Source organism: Nerophis ophidion, linkage group LG04 (assembly GCF_033978795.1).
Source record: "Nerophis ophidion isolate RoL-2023_Sa linkage group LG04, RoL_Noph_v1.0, whole genome shotgun sequence".
Lineage (NCBI taxonomy): Eukaryota > Metazoa > Chordata > Actinopteri > Syngnathiformes > Syngnathidae > Nerophis > Nerophis ophidion.
This window is the reverse complement of record NC_084614.1, coordinates 35,375,912-35,394,180: the sequence shown is the minus strand read 5'-3', so window position 1 is coordinate 35,394,180 and position 18,269 is coordinate 35,375,912. Positions and strand designations below refer to the sequence as shown.

Here is an 18,269-nt window from a genome sequence, read left to right as displayed (position 1 = left end):
TGGCGGAGGGAAACAGTGCGGATAGTTCAGCGGAGAAACATCTCGAGGTTATAAAAGTGTACGACCTAAGTAGTCTAAAGTGTCGGAACACTTTACTTTAAAGACTTCGAAGACGACATTTCCTGCAAAACAAGCAGCATGGACCTCGCGTACGTGGCACGAAAGACAAGATTGCTTCGGCAGCACTTAAAGAGGAGCCATGGATGAACAGAACTCATTGTACGTAACTTTTTTAAGTCCATTTTCCGAATATATTGATCTGTTGTGTCCGTCTTTCTGTGTTTTTAATATGTTGTTAACGAGGAGATTATTATAAGGGAATAAACGGACAAAAATATCTCAGGTTGGTTTCATAATGGATCTATGTAGCCGGACCCGATAAAGCTATATAATATTTGAGTGACGCTTTAGTAAAATAAACGTAATGAAGGTGCTGGAATATATCATTCTATTATTCACAGGCAGCCTAAATTAATCCTTTATTATTCAGAACAGAAACGTGTACAATATCTGACCCCGTTCTGATCTGATGAGTTACATTTCTGTGTATTATTGTTGTATGCTGCATCCCCAATGTCCATTTATTTCATTTAGCTTTTTTTTAATGTGGTGGTGTAATTGGATAGATAGATGGATGGATGGATGGATGGATGGATGGATGGATGGATGGATGGATGGATGGATGGATGGATGGATGGATAGATAGATAGATAGAACTTTTATTGATTCCCTCAGGGAGTTTCCTCAGGAACATTTAAATTCCAGCAGCAGTGTACAGAATTGACATCGAATTTAAAAAGTAAATAACCGGGGTTTAAATGGGAGAAAAAAAATATTACAATAAGAATAAAAATAAAAAAGCAACATAAGAATACAAATATAACAGTTAAAATAACAATATAAAAAGAAAAACTAGGCAGCAGTGACCATATGACAAAATTTGCCTTTTACATCAGAAATTATTAAATAAATCAACTAAGTATGTATTGAGTTACATGTATATGTTGCTACTATGTACGTTCATGATATGTTTTCTCTCATTGCAGAAAGAAACAAGCCAGCATTAGCGACTTCATGCAAAGGAAGGTGTGCACACCAAAGCAAGCGGCTGCATTGACTGATGCTATCCTGAATATGTTGCTAACTGACATGAGGCGACTATCAATGGTGGAGGATGACTGTTTCAGAAAAATGATTTACGTCCTCAACCAAGGTTACACTCTTCCTTCGAGGACCCATTTTACGAAACTGATGGAGAGGAAGTATGAGCAGACATTTCAAGCTGTGTAAACTGACATTAAAGCCACCCAGAGCAAAATTGTTCTGACCACTGATGTGTGGACAAGTGTAGCCACGGAAGCCTACCTCGGCAATACATGCCACTACATTGGAGACGAATGGAACATGAAGTCAATCTGCCTTACGACCATGCCACTAGAGGAAAGACATTCAGCATCCAATATTGCAGAATGGTTGGAATAGGTAGCAGGCAGGTTTGAAATTCCCCTAAGCAAAATTATTGCTATTGTGCATGACAATTGTGCACTTTATAAAAAAAAAAAAAACATTTTTCTAAAACTTGCCTTGTTGTTGTTTGGCAAGTCGAAAGGACATGGTACTAGTATGCGGTTTTCTAAAAGTATTGGAAAGGATAGAAATGTAGTTTTTCTTTTTTATCTGATTATTAACCGATTAATCGACGTAACAATCGACAGATTGATCGTTTATCAAATTAATCGTTAGTTGCAGCCCTAATATATATATACACACACACACACATACATTTACACACATACATACATATATATATATATATATATATATATACATATACACAAATATACATATAGTCACATACATACAGTACATACATACATTTTTGTCCTGTCCAGCTTATTATCATTTGGTGCTAAACTAAAGCTGCTACGCTTCATACTCCCTCTGCCTCTGTGAGTACTTCTATGCAGCACCCAGCATTGTCCCACCCACACAACCATTTGATTGGTTACACGCAATCAGCAGTGAGTATTCAGAGCCCATGGAGTCAGTGCTCATGGCAGAGGCAGGCAGAGAGGAGAAAGGTGTTTAGCAGGTGAGCGTAATGCAACGAACTCTCCCCAAATTATAATAAACACCTCCCAGTCAACAACTACTAACATCACTATGAGCCCGTTGACGTTCGAGAAATATAAGCGGCAGCTCAGCTCGCTCACAGTCCTTGAGGTGAAAGCTAATTAGCTTTTAGCGTAACATTAGCTAATTTTGCGGTGTGTGCATGCATGCGTGCGTGCGTGCGTTACGGACAGCAAAGCCCCGTCTGTATGAGAGAAAGACAAGCAATATAGACCTACAGTTAACAACTAAGTTATTTCACTTTACCTTTATCCGTGTTGAAGCGGCAAAAAAGGACATTATGTTAAATGAAGAGTTTCCGTCTCTGATAGTTGATATAATTATGTAACTGCATCATAAAGCCTACATGAACTCCATGGTGTTCAGGGATGAATAGTCTCTTCTATTGCTATTGTACTATTTTTTCAGCTATAGTTACATTACTCATTAGTAATGTAGCAGCCTAGTTTTGAACGGCAGGGTCCCTGCTATCACATGTTGATAAAAATATAACATTTACATAATTAAAATCAACTACAGGCTTCCCAAATGCTGTAATAAATTGAGCATGATGAGTTGAGCATATGCTAGCATGGGGCCCCACTTTTAATTTTTTTTTTCCAAATGCTTATTGCAAACGCTTATTTACAATAAGTCATTAAGTTGATTTAATAATTTTGTCTTAGAAGGTCAATATTTACCAAGTCAAAATAATGACATATTTAGTATCCAAGGTAAAGACAACTGTTTTGTTTTTACTTTACAGGAAAAATATTGAGATATATATTGTACATTGCCATTCAGCATACGGAGCAGTAAACACAACGAAAAATTGTAGGCTTCTTCATGCGACAAAGCCGGCCTACTTCACCACAGTCTGTAGTCTATTCCCCCCCAGCCCCAGGCAGTGATGAGATGGAGACGTGATGGTGGGGCCAAATTATACTGTTCCTTACACACAGCCCCTTCCCCTTATATATATATATATATGTCTTGATTGGATTATCCAGAGAATAGTGCTCGATACCGTGGTAGAGCGCAATATGTAGGTGTGGGAAAAAATCACAAGACTACTTCATCTCTACAGAACTGTTTCATGAGGGGTTCCCTCCATCATCAGGAGATCTCCTTTTTCCCACATATATATATATATATATATATATACACACACACACACACACACACACACCCACAGTGGGGCAAAAAAGTATTTAGTAACCGATTGTGCAAGTTCTCCCACTTAAAATTATGACAGAGGTCTGTAATTTTCATCATAGGTACACTTCAACTGTGAGAGACAGAATGTGAAAAAAAATCCAGGAATTCACATTGTAGGAAATTTAAAGAATTTATTTGTAAATTATGGTGGAAAATAAGTATTTGGTCAACCATTTAAAGCTCTCACTGATGGAAGGAGGTTTTGGTTCAAAATCTCATGATACATGGCCCCATTCATTCTTTCCTTAACACGGATCAACCGTCCTGTACCCTTAGCAGAAAAAGTGCCCCAAAGCATGATGTTTCCATCCCCATGCTTCAGAGTAGGTATGGTGCTCTTGGGATGCGACTCAATATTCTTCTTCCTCCAAACACGACGAGTTGAGTTTATACCAAAATGGATACATGGATGATACAGCAGAGGTTTGGGAGAAAGTCATGTGGTCACATGAAACCAAAATAGAAATGTTTGTTATAAACTAAACTCTTCGTGTTTGGAGGAAGAATAATACTGAGTTGCATCCCCAGAACACCATACCTACTGTGAAGCATGGGAGTGGAACTTTGGGATTGTTTTTCTGCTAAGGGAACAGGACGATTGATCCGTGCTAAGGAAAGAATGAATGGGGCCATGTATCGTGAGATTTTGAGCCAAAACCTCCTTCCATCAGTGAGAGCTTTGAATGGTTGACCAAATACTAACTTTCCACCATAATTCACATATAAATTATTTAAAATTCCTACAATGTGAATTCCTGGATTTTTTTTCCACATTCTGTCTGTCACAGTTGAAGTGTTCCTATGATGAAAATTACAGACCTCTGTCATCATTTTAAGCAGGAGAACTTGCACAATCGGTGGCTGACTAAATACTTTTTTGCCCCACTGTGTATATATGTATATAAATATAAATATATATATATAAATATAAATATATATATATATATATATATATATATACAGTGAAGAAAATAATTATTTGAACACACTGCTATTTTGCAAGTTCTCCCACTTAGAAATCATTGAGGAGTCTGAAATGTTCACGGTAGGTGCATGTCCACTGTATGAGAGATAACCTAAAGAAAAATCCAGGAATCACAATCTATGATTTTTTAACAATTTATTTGTGTGATAAAGCTGAAAATAAGTTTTTGAACACCAACATAGAGGTCAAATGTTTCTTATAGTTCTTCACCAGGTTTGCACAGACTGCAGGAGGGATTTTGGCACACTCCTCCACACAGATCTTCTCTAGATCAGTCAGGTTTCTTGGCTGTCGCTGAGTAACACAGACTTTCAGCTCCCTCCAAAGATTTTCAATTGGATTTAGGTCTGGAGACTGGCTAGGCCATTCCAGAACCTTGATATGGTTCTTACGAAGTCACTTTTATGTTTTCCTGGCTGTGTGCTTTGGGTCATTGTCATGTTGGAAGATCCAGCCACGACTCATCTTCAATTATCTGACTAAGGGAAGGAGGTTTTTGGCCAAAACCTCACAATACATGGCTGCAGTCATCCTCTCCTTAACACAGTACAGTCGTCCTGTCCCATGAGCAGAAAAACACCCCCAAAGCATGATGCTACCACCCCCACGCTTCACAGTAGAGATGGTGTTCTTGGGATGGTACGCATCGTTCTTCTTCCTCCAAACACGCATAGTGGGATTCTGACCAAAAGGTCAATTTTGGTCTCATCTGTCCACAAAACTTTCTCCCATGACTTCTCTGGATCATCTAAATGGTCATTGGCAAACTTAAGACGGGCCTTAACATGTGCTGGTTTAAGCAGGGAAACATTCCGTGCCATGCATGATTTCAAACCATGACGTTTTACTGTATTACCAACAGTGACCATGGAAACAGTGGCCCCAGCTCTTTTCAGGTCATTGACCAATATCTGCCGTGTAGTCCTGGGCTGATTCCTCACCTTTCTTAGCATCATTGAGACCCCAAGAGGTGATTTCTTGCATGGGGCTCCACTCCGATTGAGATTGACAGTCATGTTTAGCTTCTTCCATTTTCTAATGATTGCTCCAACAGTGGACCTTTTTTCACTAAGCTGCTTGGCAATTTCTCCAGAGCCCTTTCCATTTTTGTGGAGTTGTACAATTTTGTCTCTGGTGTCTTTGGACAGCTCTTTGCTCTTAGCCATGCTGAATGTTTGGGTCTTACTGATTGTATGGGGTGGACAGGTGTCCTTAAGCAGCTAACGACCTCACAGAGGTGCATCTGATTCAGGATAATACAGTGTAGTGGAGGAGGACTTTTAAAGGCGGACTAACAGGTCTTTGAGGGTCAGAATTCTAGCTGATAGACAGGTGTTCAAATAGTTATTTTCAGCTGTATCACACGAATAAATTGTTAAAAAATCATAGTAGTTTTTATCTCATACAGTGGACATGCACCTACCGTGAAAATTTCAGACCCCTCCATGATTTCTCAGTGGGACAACTTGCAAAATAACAGGGTGTTCAAATACTTATTTTCTAGACTGACTGTATGTATGTATGTATATATATATAATATTTACACATATTATTTAAATATACACATTATAATTATATGCAAATCCATCCATCCATTTCCTACCGCTTGTCCCTATCGGGGTCGCAGGGGGTGCTGGAGCCTATCTCAGCTGCATTCAGGCTAAAGGCAAGGTACACCCTGGACAAGGCGCCACCTCATGGCAGAGCAAACACAGATGGACAACATTCACACTCACATTCACACACTAGGGCCAATTTAGTGTTGCTAATCAACCTATCCCCAGGTGCATGTCTTTGGAGGTGGGAGGAAGCCAGGAGTACCCGGAGGGAACCCACGCAGTCACGGGGAGAACATGCAAACTAATTTATATATATATTTATAACTAATATTTTTATTTATTTTTTTATGAAATCATTTTTTTGTTAACATGTTAAAGGTGTTTAATAAAATTACAAGCATATTTTTAACACCTGTGTAATGTCGTAATTGTATGCACGTTCGAAATAACCTCAAACCATAACATTTAGATTCCTTTCTTTTATGAAGACAAGAATATAAGTTGGTGTATTACCTGATTCTCATGACTTGCATTGATTCGAATCGGACAGGATTCACAGTAGTGCTGCTAACTTCCACATTTTTGAATTTACATTGTGGAAAAGAAAAAGTTTTCCTTTCTGTCCAATACCACATGAAAGTGGTTGTTTTTTGGCATCTTATTTTTTCCAGCTTTCATATTGTTTTTTATACACTTTACAATAAATACATTGACAGCAAACTCTGTAGCTTGCTAGCTTCCTAAGACTCTATTTTGTTAGCACAGGTAGGTGCAGCGCGAGAGTCTGTTGAAATAAAAGGTGTTTATCGCCAACCTGTCCGTTGTTTTTTGATAATACTGAGCTCGCTGCAACCAGTGATGCCTGGCTAGCGATTGACTGACACACTCTTTGCGATTGACCGGTAACTCGCGATCGACGTAATGGGTGCCCCTGTACTGGACTGATAGCCAATGATAAATTGCAATTTAATTTTGCTTATACCATTAAGTAAGCGTGATATGGCGTTACTCTTTGAGTTGACAGTTCGCAATTAATCTTTTAAACCTTTATAACTTGGCTCCACAAACTCAGAACTTGATCAAAATAGGTAAAAATGCAATGAGACCCTGAAGTTTGGGTTGGTCAGTACCTATTCTTATACATTCGTAGTGGAGGTAAAAACTGATACTCTTCCTCAACCATCGGACTGTCATTGCACCAAAAATTATCAGACATAGGTCCCCCTTGTGGTGGAAAATTATAACCTTCCGCATGCTCCAATCTTCTTGAAATTTTTGATGGTGGGTTGGCCATTGGGAAGGACGTCACTACAAGAGTCATGGAAGCCTGCCAACTCCTGTGAACCCCAAGGCGCGGGCCCTCAAAGTTGCACGCAGCTTTAATTATGTCTGTATTTATTGTTTAGCACTTAACAATACTGCTACATGATGGTTAGTGTTTAACTAGAGCTAAATCAGCTAAGCATACAGCTTGTAAAACTCCTCTGTAAATCTAAGCTAAAAAATATTTGTCCTAAGTAGAAGTTGTCTCTCACAAACTCTGCCATGATTAGTAGCAGTTAGAATGGTTGAAAAAACAAAATGTGAACGTTCCAATGCACTTTGTGGAATCAATATGCCCCCCAAAAATTTTCCGACAATGTTTAAAATTACCAAAATACTTAAATATTACATGTTATAATGGAAGAGACTGTTACTACATTACATATATACTTACAGCATGTTTATAAAAACGTTGTTGGAGGTTTTTAAACAGAAAAAGAGAAAGAAATGTGTTCTCGTCTTATATAAAGGATTGTGAATGATTGGCAAAATTCCAAAAACATGCAGTTTAATCTAAGAGCGCTGAGATTGACGGGTCTGTCATGTTTACCGTATTTTCTGAAGCAGAGGAAAAGCAAATGTTCAATATTCAATACTTAATGAAAACTGTATTGTTCAGAAAAGTGATTTTACTGTGTTTTGATGCTTTCATGTCAACATTTAATTGGAACTGATGTTTTTTAATAAAAAACTGAATCTGTTTAAGTTTGTTAAAAAAAAATCAACGACTTCATAAAGTCCATTTGTTTTGGTTGTAGCAATAGGGCTACACGACATGGACCAAAACGTGCAAACTGTTTAGTTTAAACTCAACACCACATGACTGCTATTACCAGTTTTCTGAAAATTCCTTACACAGTAATTCATTACAGTTACTCGTTACTTAACCCAAAAAGTAATTTCATTACTAATGGAATTACACTTGAATAAATCTTATTCATTACCGGAGAAAGTAATTAATGTGTTACTTAACAAAAAAAAAAATCAGATATGTCATATACAGTTGAGAGATGTTTTGTATGAGAGAAGTGCGTGCACATGTGTGTGTGCCTTTAAAGGCCTACTGAAACCCACTACTATCGACCACGCAGTCTGATATTTGATATATCAATGATGAAATCTTAACATTGCAACACATGCCAATACGGCCGGGTTAGTTTACTAAATTGCAATTTTAAATTTCACGCCGAAGTATCCTGCTGAAACGTTGCGGTATGATGACGCGTGACGTCACGCATTGGAGAGGACATTTTGTTCCAGCACGGTTCCCAGCTATAAGTTGTCTGTTTTCATCGCATGATTCCACAGTATTCTGGACATCTGTGTTGCTGAATCTTTTGCAATTTGTTCAATGAATAATGGAGACATCAAAGAAGAAAGCTGTAGGTGGGAAGCAGTGCATTGCGGCCGCCTTTAGCAACACAAACACAGCCGGTGTTTCATTGTTTACATTCCCGAAAGATGACGGTGAAACTTTACTATGGAACAGAGCGGTCAAGCGAACACGGTTGGATTGGACCACACACACAAAGTACAGTGTATTATGCAGCGATCATTTCGAAAGATCGTGTTTCGAAGAGGGTCCCTTGCGAAGGGCAGAGATGGGCATCGCCACCACCCGTCGACTGGTGCTGAAGAAAGGTGCGGGGCCGACCTTCAGGTTGTACAGGTACGACCATATAATCTCACTAAAACACTAGTAACACAATAAGCAGATAGGGGATTTTCCAGAATTATCCTAGTAAATCTGTCTAATAACATCTGAATCGCTCCCACTGTATAGTCTTTTTTTTTTATCTAGTCCTTCACTCTCCCTTTCCTCATCCACGAATCTTTCATCCTCGCTCAAATTAATGGGGAAATCGTTACTTTCTCGGTCCGAATCACTCTGGCTGCTAGTGGCCATGATTGTAAACAATGTTAAGATGTGAGGAGCTCCACAACCCGTGACGTCACGCACATATCGCCTGCTACTTCCGGTACAGGCAAAGCTTTTTTATCAGCACCAAAAGTTGCGAACTTTATCGTCGATGTTCTCTACTAAATCCTTTCAGCAAAAATATGGCAATATCGCGAAATGATCAAATATGATACATAGAAGGAACTGCTATCCCCGTTTAAATAGGAAAATCTAATTTCAGTAAGCCTTTTAAAAGGTGGTGTCTGTAACATCAGCAAGGGTTTCCAGCTTTGTGCATTTGTTAGCTTTAGCAGTTAAAAGCGGCAGTTTGTCGGTTCTGACGGCTGCTCTGTTTAATCTTTTCACCGGATTGTGTTACAACTGGTTAATAAAGAGATTGAATGTGCTTCGATGGCTGTCATTTGTTATTGTCAACAAATGGGGCATAGTTTGTATTGAAAGCTTTTCACTTTAATCATTGATTTGTAGTTCTTTATTCCAACGGCACATAGTACTATTGTGTATGTGTGCACGTGCTGTTGTCTGCGGTCACGAACAAAACAACTCTATTTGATAAACAGCAGACAAAAATATGATATTAAGTACATTTTAGCATGGTGTTGGTTGTTGCTTTTATTAGTAAAAAAATGTTTCCTGCATTGAACGCTATCTTGTTCAAATAAAACCATATCAAAAGTAGTGAGCCACGTTCCATCAAAGTGTATTGCTGAAGGTCGGATCTGGTACTGACCAGAGCAATCCGACTGTTTTAAAGAATCTTTTATGTATGAATGCTTTCACACAATTAAAACAAAGCATGGCGATTTCTGCCCAGTGCTCTCTGAATGTCAAAGTGAAGAAATTTAATGAAGCACAGGTAAAAATCACGACTAACTACCAATGGCAGCATATGAAGATATGATATATTGGTATGGCAGTATTGTCTCAAATACAAATCTCTGTGTAAAACATACCGGTATAACTTCTATTATTGGCATACTGCTCAGCCCTATTTAGCAATCTTTTGATACACCACAATAATGTATATAAAAGAGAAACTAATAAAATGATTTACATATCATAATTAATAAATCCCTCTTTTATTTGTACGTATTAATTTATTTTAAATCGCTTGACATTGTAATGCCACCAAGCAGCAAGGGTTGCCTTTACTGTTTCTGATCAAACAACTGGGCTGAATGAATTTTTGTTTAGACAGAGACAGTATTGAAACTACACGTGCGGATGGACAGTTTTAATACAGGAGGCATTTTTTTAAGGTATAAGTGTTCATGGCCTGAATCATGTCCAATTCACCACAGATGGACTCCAGTTCGGCAATACAAAACAGAGGAAAGCTTTAAATACTTAAGTACATGCGATTTCTTTTAAAATTTTGATAAATTTGCAAAAATCACAAAAAAATATTTTGTAATTTTTTTGGGGTGAATCAGGCAGTAACATCAGAAAATGTGTAAAATGTGACTAAATTCCGGATTCTACTTAAGTTATGTATTAGTAGTCTTTTGCTGATGTCCTGTTTATAATTTGGACTCACCCAGTCTCTTGTTTCCCAAAGGTGGCTCGATTTAACTTGAATCTTGTAGGCTGTGAGTAGGAAGCACATTTACAAATAACATATGTCACTTGAACTGAAATATTGATACACTTTCAGTTATTTTATTCATACCGGGCTGGCTCCTGGTAGTGATTTTCCATTGATTTTACGAAGACACCTTTCAGCTGTGGCCTCATCTGCCATCTCAACAAAACAATAACCTAGAGCACTGCTGGAGGATGGGACACTGTTTAAAGTAAAATTAGACTGACAGCAACAATTACCAAAATATACAATGTGTGGTTTTGGCACTCACCCTGTCAATTTGTTGCGTATAATCCGAACACTGACCGCCTGCTCCCCCATGGTAGAAAAGGCTCGAGTGATGAACTTCTCATCCATGTAGGAATCCAGCTAAATCAAATTTAAAATATTTTATTCAATCCAAGTTTTATTAAGTTAAGGATGGTTTGAGGCAAAGCAACAATCAAATCAATGATGGTGGAATCTCAAAATAGATGTAATCCCTTCGGTTAGTAGGAGCTGCACCATCAACCCTCTACTCGAGAGTCACACTTAAAAGGTGCTGTATGTCACTGGCTCAAGATTCCACAATTTTTTAGCCCACCCCAAAATTTAAAAATCAACCAATGGCTACCAACTGTGGTTTTAAACTAACACATTTAACAACTAAATGTCTATATTTCTTTCTTTCCCCAGCCACTTCGTCTAGCTCTTCCCGGGGGATCCCGAGGCGTTCCCAGGCCAGCCGGGAGACATAGTCTTCCCAACGTGTCCTGGGTCTTCTCCGTGGCCTCCTACCGGTTGGACGTGCCTTAAACACCTCCCTAGCGAGGCGTTCGGGTGGCATCCTGACCAGATGCCCGAACCACCTCATCTGGCTCCTCTCGATGTGAAGGAGCAGCGGCTTTACTTTGAGTTCCTCCCGGATGGCAGAGCTTCTCACCCTATCTCTAAGGGAGAGCCCCGCCACACGGCGGAGGAAACTCATTTCGGCCGCTTGTACCCGTGATCTTATCCTTTCGGTCATGACCCAAAGCTCATGACCATAGGTGAGGATGGGAACGTAGATCGACCGGTAAATTGAGAGCTTTGCCTTCCGGCTCAGCTCCTTCTTCACCACAACGGATCGGTACAACGTCCGCATTACTGAAGACGCCGCACCGATCCGCCTGTCGATCTCAGGATCCACTCTTCCCCCACTCGTGAACAAGACTCCTAGGTACTTGAACTCCTCCACTTGGGGCAGGGTCTCCTCCCCAACCCGGAGATGGCATTCCACCCTTTTCCGGGCGAGAACCATGGACTCACAAATAGAAGTTAACTTTTCAAAAAATTAATCACTTGTCGGAGACTTTCATGGCTGTCTATCGGAGCGGTCTCGTACACTTTTTTTAATCCACAGCCGCGGATTACAAAAGGATCCAATGGCCGCCGTGCTGCTGTTAAACAGTTGAGCGAGAACATAAATCACCCCAAAACACTGCCCTTGCGACGCAGCTTTCATCCTTTTTCTGTGTTGTTATCCTTAAAATATGCCTTGAGGCTAGATTTGAGAAACACCTTGTGGTGCAGGTTGGACACATCTTCAGTAAAGATCCGAGGTTCATTGGGTGTTTCGGGTCTTTGATCTCTAGACAACCTCATCTAGGCGACCCAACCGGGGCTGATCAGGCACTGGCTTGTGTCCAAGCAGCGTGCTACTCCATCAGTCTTCCCTCTTGATCCACAACCACCTTGAGGCTTTCTCAGCAGCCTCGCTGATATTTCTGGAGGCTTTTTTCTCCAGCAACCCTCGGATTCCAAGAGGTCTGAATGTTTTGATGCACAGATTTCCCTAGAAAGCCCCCGCAGCCCACTTCTATAGGCTCTTTTTTTTTTACCGACCCTGCCTTCTCCACGTTTTTATTGGTCGTCTTCAAAGTAATGAACTCTCTGGTACATTTAATTACATTTTGATTCGCCGAAAGGTTTATCAATCACAAATACTGCCCCAATTCGCACTCGGACTTAACCGCGAGGAGCTGTCAAAAGAAAGACTTCAGGACGGCGTGGCGCAGTGGGAGAATGGTCGTGCGCAACCCGAGGGGCCCTGGTTCAAATCCCACCTAGTACCAACCTCGTCACGTCCGTTGTGTCCTGAGCAAGACACTTCACCCTTGCTCCTGATGGGCGCTGGTTGGCGCCTTGCATGGCAGCTCCCTCCATCAGTGTGTGAATGTGTGTGTGAATGGGTAAATGTGGAAGTAGTGTCAAAGCGCTTTGAGTACCTTGAAGGTAGAAAAGCGCTATACAAGTACAACCCATTTATGGTTAACACTAAGGTGAGTGTAAAGTGAACCTTTCTTTTAAACTTTATCCTGTGCCATTAAATGAGTTGTTTTAGTCTTTGTGAAGCCATGGAAACTTCACTTTTATCTCTCGCTGGATCGACATTGTTTGAGGATGGAGACAGGCTAGCTGTTAGCTTCAAGCTTGCCAGCACCCGGCCAGACTTCTCCACCCCAAAAACATACTTTGCAGGTCAACAAACGGGGCAAATATGAGCCTTTTGAAGTGTTAATGTGCAAGGAGTGTTCGGAAGGAGTCTCTTAGAGAAGTGGCTGACAAGTTAGCAAGTGGGGCGCTATAGCTCAGTTGGAAGAGTGGCCGTGCCAGCAACTTGAGGGTTCCAGGTTCAATCCCCGCTTCCGCCATCTTAGTCACTGCCGTTGTGTCCTTGGGCAAGACACTTTACCCGCCTGCTCCCAGTGCCACCCACACTTGTTTAAATGTAACTTAGATATTGGGTTTCACTATGTAAAAGCGCTTTGAGTCACTACAGAAAAGCGCAATATAAATATAATTCACTTCACTACGTGTCGCATGCATCGCTGACAGTGATGTCATCACCGTCACTGTTTACTGAAGCAGAGATGCTGACTATGCGTTATTATAAACGCGCATGCGTCACCAGGCTCTGCTTTTTATCGATACACTTATCAGATTCACTTTTCTATAGCAGGGGTGTCCAAAGTGTTGCTCAGAGGCCATTTGCAGCCCACAGCTAATGTTTTAAAGGCCCACAGCACATTCTAAAAATTATAATAAATTATAACATAACAAAAGTGGAATAAAAAAAAAAGCTTACAGGTGAAATGCAATTTAGAAAAAGTGGCAATGTTGACCGATAAAACAAAGCTGTTTTTTTTTCTTTAAAACTGTCATTGCCCAAAAAACAATATTGAATCAAAATCAATGTTTTTTTTATGAATTATTGATGGAATAAAAACGCTTGCAGGTGAAATGTAATTTAGAAAAAGTTGCAATGTTGACTAATAAAACAAAGCTTTTTTATTCTTTAAAACTGTCATTGCTCAAAACATAATATTGAATCAAAATCAATGTTTTTATGAATTATTGACCTATCCGATTACTTCACATCAAATATTCCACTTTTTAAAACTTTTTTTTTGTGGAAGATTTTGCCTATTTTGTGTGTTTGCCATAAAAAAAAAGTTTTATTTGACAAAAAGGGCAGAAAACTAACAAAACTTCAACATTAAAAAAACAACAACTTAGAATTGACGGATAGATCTGAAATTGACTCTAGAGTTTAAGCATTAAATAATGTATGCACGCCTTGGAACATGATTATCATAATTTCTTGCCCAATGCGGGGCGGTATAGCTTGGTCGGTAGAGGGGCCGTGCCAGCAACTTGAGGGTTCCAGGTTCGATCCCCGCTTCTGCCAACCTAGTCACTGTCGTTGTGTCCTTGGGCAAGACACTTTACCCACCTGGTCCCAGTGCCACCCACACTGGTTTGAAAAAAAAAATGTAACTTGGATATTGGGTTTCACTATGTAAAGCGCTTTGAGTCACTAGAGAAAAGCGCTATATACAGTGGGGCAAAAAAGTATTTAGTCAGCCACCGATTGTGCATGTTCTCCCACTTGAAATGATGACAGAGGTCTGTAATTTTCATCAACTGTGAGAGACAGAATGTGAAAAAAAAATCCAGGAATTCACATTGTAGGAATTTTAAAGAATTTATTTGTAAATTATGGTGGAAAATAAGTATTTGGTCAATCATTCAAAGCTCTCACTGATGGAAGGAGGTTTTGGCTCAAAATCTCACGATACATGGCCCCATTCATTCTTTCCTTAACACGGATCAATCGTCCTGTTAGCAGAAAAACAGCCCCAAAGCATGATGTTTCCACCCCCATGCTTCACAATAGGTATGGTGTTCTTGAGATGCAACTCAGTATTCTTCTTCCTCCAAACACAACGAGTTGAGTTTATACAAAAAAGTTATATTTTGGTTTCATCTGACCACATCACATTCTCCCATGTGCTCTCTGGCAAACTTCAGACGGGCCTGGACATGCACTGGCTTAAGCAGGGGGACACGTCTGGCACTCCAGGATTTTATTCCCTGTCAACGTAGAGTGTTACTGATGGTAACCTTCGTTACTTTGATCCCAGCTCTCTGCAGATCATTCACCAGGTCCACCCGTGTGGTTCAGGGATTTTTGCTCACCGTTCTCACGATAATTTTGACCCCACGGGATAAGATCTTATGTGGAGCCCCAGATCGAGGGAGATTATCAGTGGTATGTATGTCTTCCATTTTCTGATAATTGCTCCCACAGTTGATTTTTTCACACCAAGCTGCTTGCCTATTGTAGATTCACTCTTCCCAGTCTGGTGCAGGTCTACAATTATTTTCCTGGTGTCCTTCGACAGCTCTTTGGTCTTGGCCATAGTGGAGTTTGGAGTCTGACTGCTTGAGGCTGTGGACAGGTGTCTTTTATACAGATCACGAGTTCAAACAGGTTCAATTAATACAGGCAACGAGTGGAGGACAGAAGAGCTTCTTAAAGAAGAAGTTACAGGTCTGTGAAAGCCAGATATCTTCCTTGTTTGAAGTGACCAAATACTTATTTTCCACCATAATTTACAAATAAATTCTTTAAAAATCCTACAATGGGAATTCCTGGATTTTTTTTTCACATTCTGTCTCTCAAAGTTGAATTGTACCTATGATGAAAATTACTGACCTCTCTCATCATTTTAAGTGGGAGAACTTGCACATTCGGTGGCTGACTAAATACTTTTTTGCCCCACTGTATATATAAATCACTTCACTTAATTTCAATGGTTCTTCTTCTTTGTACATTGTAAACACTTAAAGTTTGAAGAGTTTCCTGAAGAGGATCATATTAGTACATTGATTTATTTGCTTAATGTATTCCTTAATTTAATTCCACATACTGATATACTGAAGGTCTTAAGTGTTGTACGTGCGTACAAATGTTTTAAATTACATTTTTTGAGAAAATGTGTTGTATATTCTTGGATAGCAGTGTATGGTTTGCTTTGTGTATAATTAGGTGTTTGCAAATTCACTATGTCGTGGAATTTCAGTATTTTTGATTCAAAAAATAAATACAAAATCAACAAATTGCGCGAAAGGAAACGTGTAAGGAAAGGTTTGTATTTTTAAAATGTGAGAGTAAATATCCCTACTTCATGTGCGCAGACTAGCTAACATGACCGCCAAGCTACATTACAACAATATTCACCACACAAAGCAAGGAAGTAACGATGAACTCACGTTTCCCATCCATAGCGTACTCATGGCGCCCTCAAGAGCGGGAAGTTCAAAAAGTGTAATTTTTTAGACGATATAAGTTGGAGAAAAAGAGTTTAGCCACAACATGCTAACAAGCAAAGTATGGAAAGAGCCACGACCGAACGTCGCGCTGACGTAGTGCGTCACTCCTGTACGTCTTCTTCTTCTTCTTTGGTTCGACGGCAGTCGGCAAGGAACCTTGTAATGCGCATTACCGCCACCTTCTGATATGGAGTGTGAACCGAGCTGGAACCCTACGTTATATTCTTCGATTTAACCCTGTCTTCTTTTTTTTTTTAAATGTAGGTCATGCTTTGCAGTGCATTATCATAGGCTTGGAAGACATGAAAAGCAACAAAACACTGGTTTATTATTAGGCTATTTATTGTTAAAGATAAGCACTTTAATATTGAACATTGAACAGTGCAACATGAACTTCGAAAAAAAATAAAAAAATTAAAATACCCAAATGGAAAAAACTTCAATGTGAAAATCTGTCCTTCTTCCCTTAACTTGATGGTCGTTCTCACTTAATGCTCAGACTAAACAACTGAAACGTAATACAACTTTATATCTAAACCTCTACTGTGAGAGAAATGTGATCCGCCGTAAACACAGTGCATTTTATTTTGAAAATTAACCCGGTGTTTTATTTTGTGCACTACTTCCTGTCCCGCACGATCCGCTCTGCGCGGAATTGATGTGCTGTGCTCAATTGATGCGCTGTGCTCCGACGTCCGACAAAAACAGAAGCTGACACATTCAATAATAGAATAATACAGCGTTTTTCTGAAATATGACCCATATTAGATGCTGAATAAGTGGACGGCGACTAGACCATAACTCACAGGTTCAAGTTGCTCCACTGACACGTCTCCTCAGGGGCGCAGTTGGCTCTCTCTCCTCTCACTTACTCACTCACTCGCCCTCTCTCCCTTTCTCTGGCGGAAGCGCACGCTCAAACAACCCGGTATTACAAGAAAACGTGGAGTTTTTGTACCGCAGTTTTTTTTTGTTTTGTTTTTTTACATCCCTAACAGGAATTTATGGGTTTCCCTGCTTAGGCTGTTGCCCCCGCGACCCGACCTCGGATAAGCGGAAGATGATGGATGGATGGATGGATAACAGGAATTTATGAATGTGGTTTAAAGAAAAAAAAAATACACACACACACACACAGGCAGAGGGCACTTTTTAAGACGAGGCAAAAAAGGGCAGGGGCTCAAGAACCCATAGGGCCCCTATGTGTGCACATGCCAGCTTTGCACCCCACGTATTCCGAGTGCAATCCTAAAATATCTTCCAGTACTGACCTAAACTTCTCCTTTGCTAACTTATTTTCTAATATCTCCCTATCTCGATTATATTTCCTACACTGTATTTAATACGAAGTGTAAAGCATTTTAGTTGTTTATGTGAGAGCATTTTAGTTGTTTTTGTGAGAGCATTTTAGTTGTTTATGTGAGAGCATTTTAGTTGTTTATGTGAGAGCATTTCAGTAGTGTATGTAAGAGCATTTCAGTGGTGTATGTAAGAGCATTTCAGTGGTGTATGTAAGAGCATTTCAGTGGTGTATGTAAGAGCATTTCAGTGGTGTATGTAAGAGCATTTCAGTAGTGTATGTAAGAGGTAATTCTGAATAATGTCCCTAACGGCCCCTCATATGTATGCCCTACACATGATGACAATAATCACACAGCCATGTGCTATGTTACCCTATCATTTTCAATGAACTATTTGCATGTCCTAACCTCATTATAGTAATAATGTAATCTTCCTTCCTATTTCCAGTACCTCCTCTCGTTATGCCTATACTCTTTTATGGACTTTGTAATACTCCAGACCTTTTTTTTCTTCAGTCCAATTATCCTGCCCCCTTTTTATTAACCATATTTTCTTAACCATATTCTTCATCATAATTTATTTGTATTCATTTCATTAAAATGCATGTATACAAGCTATGTACAGTTCACA

General features: G+C 39.7%; 1 protein-coding gene across 4 annotated transcripts in view; it reads right to left on the bottom strand.

The window, feature by feature from the left end:
• Positions 1-16,478, bottom strand: part of LOC133551331 (tRNA selenocysteine 1-associated protein 1-like) — a 39,759-nt gene extending 23,281 nt beyond the window's left edge. Inside the window, exons 1-4 of one of the 4 annotated variants that reach the window (XM_061897931.1) lie at positions 16,278-16,478; positions 10,972-11,069; positions 10,788-10,902; positions 10,656-10,705 (exon numbers count right to left, since the gene is read on the bottom strand). In XM_061897931.1, the coding sequence (XP_061753915.1) occupies positions 10,656-10,705; positions 10,788-10,902; positions 10,972-11,069; positions 16,278-16,301 (287 nt within the window). In that variant the 5' untranslated portion in view covers positions 16,302-16,478. The remainder of the gene's footprint in view (positions 1-10,655; positions 10,706-10,787; positions 10,903-10,971; positions 11,070-16,277) is intronic. The other 3 variants (XM_061897929.1, XM_061897930.1, XM_061897928.1) reach the window with 3 other exon arrangements.
• Between the last annotated feature and the right edge of the window lie 1,791 nt (positions 16,479-18,269).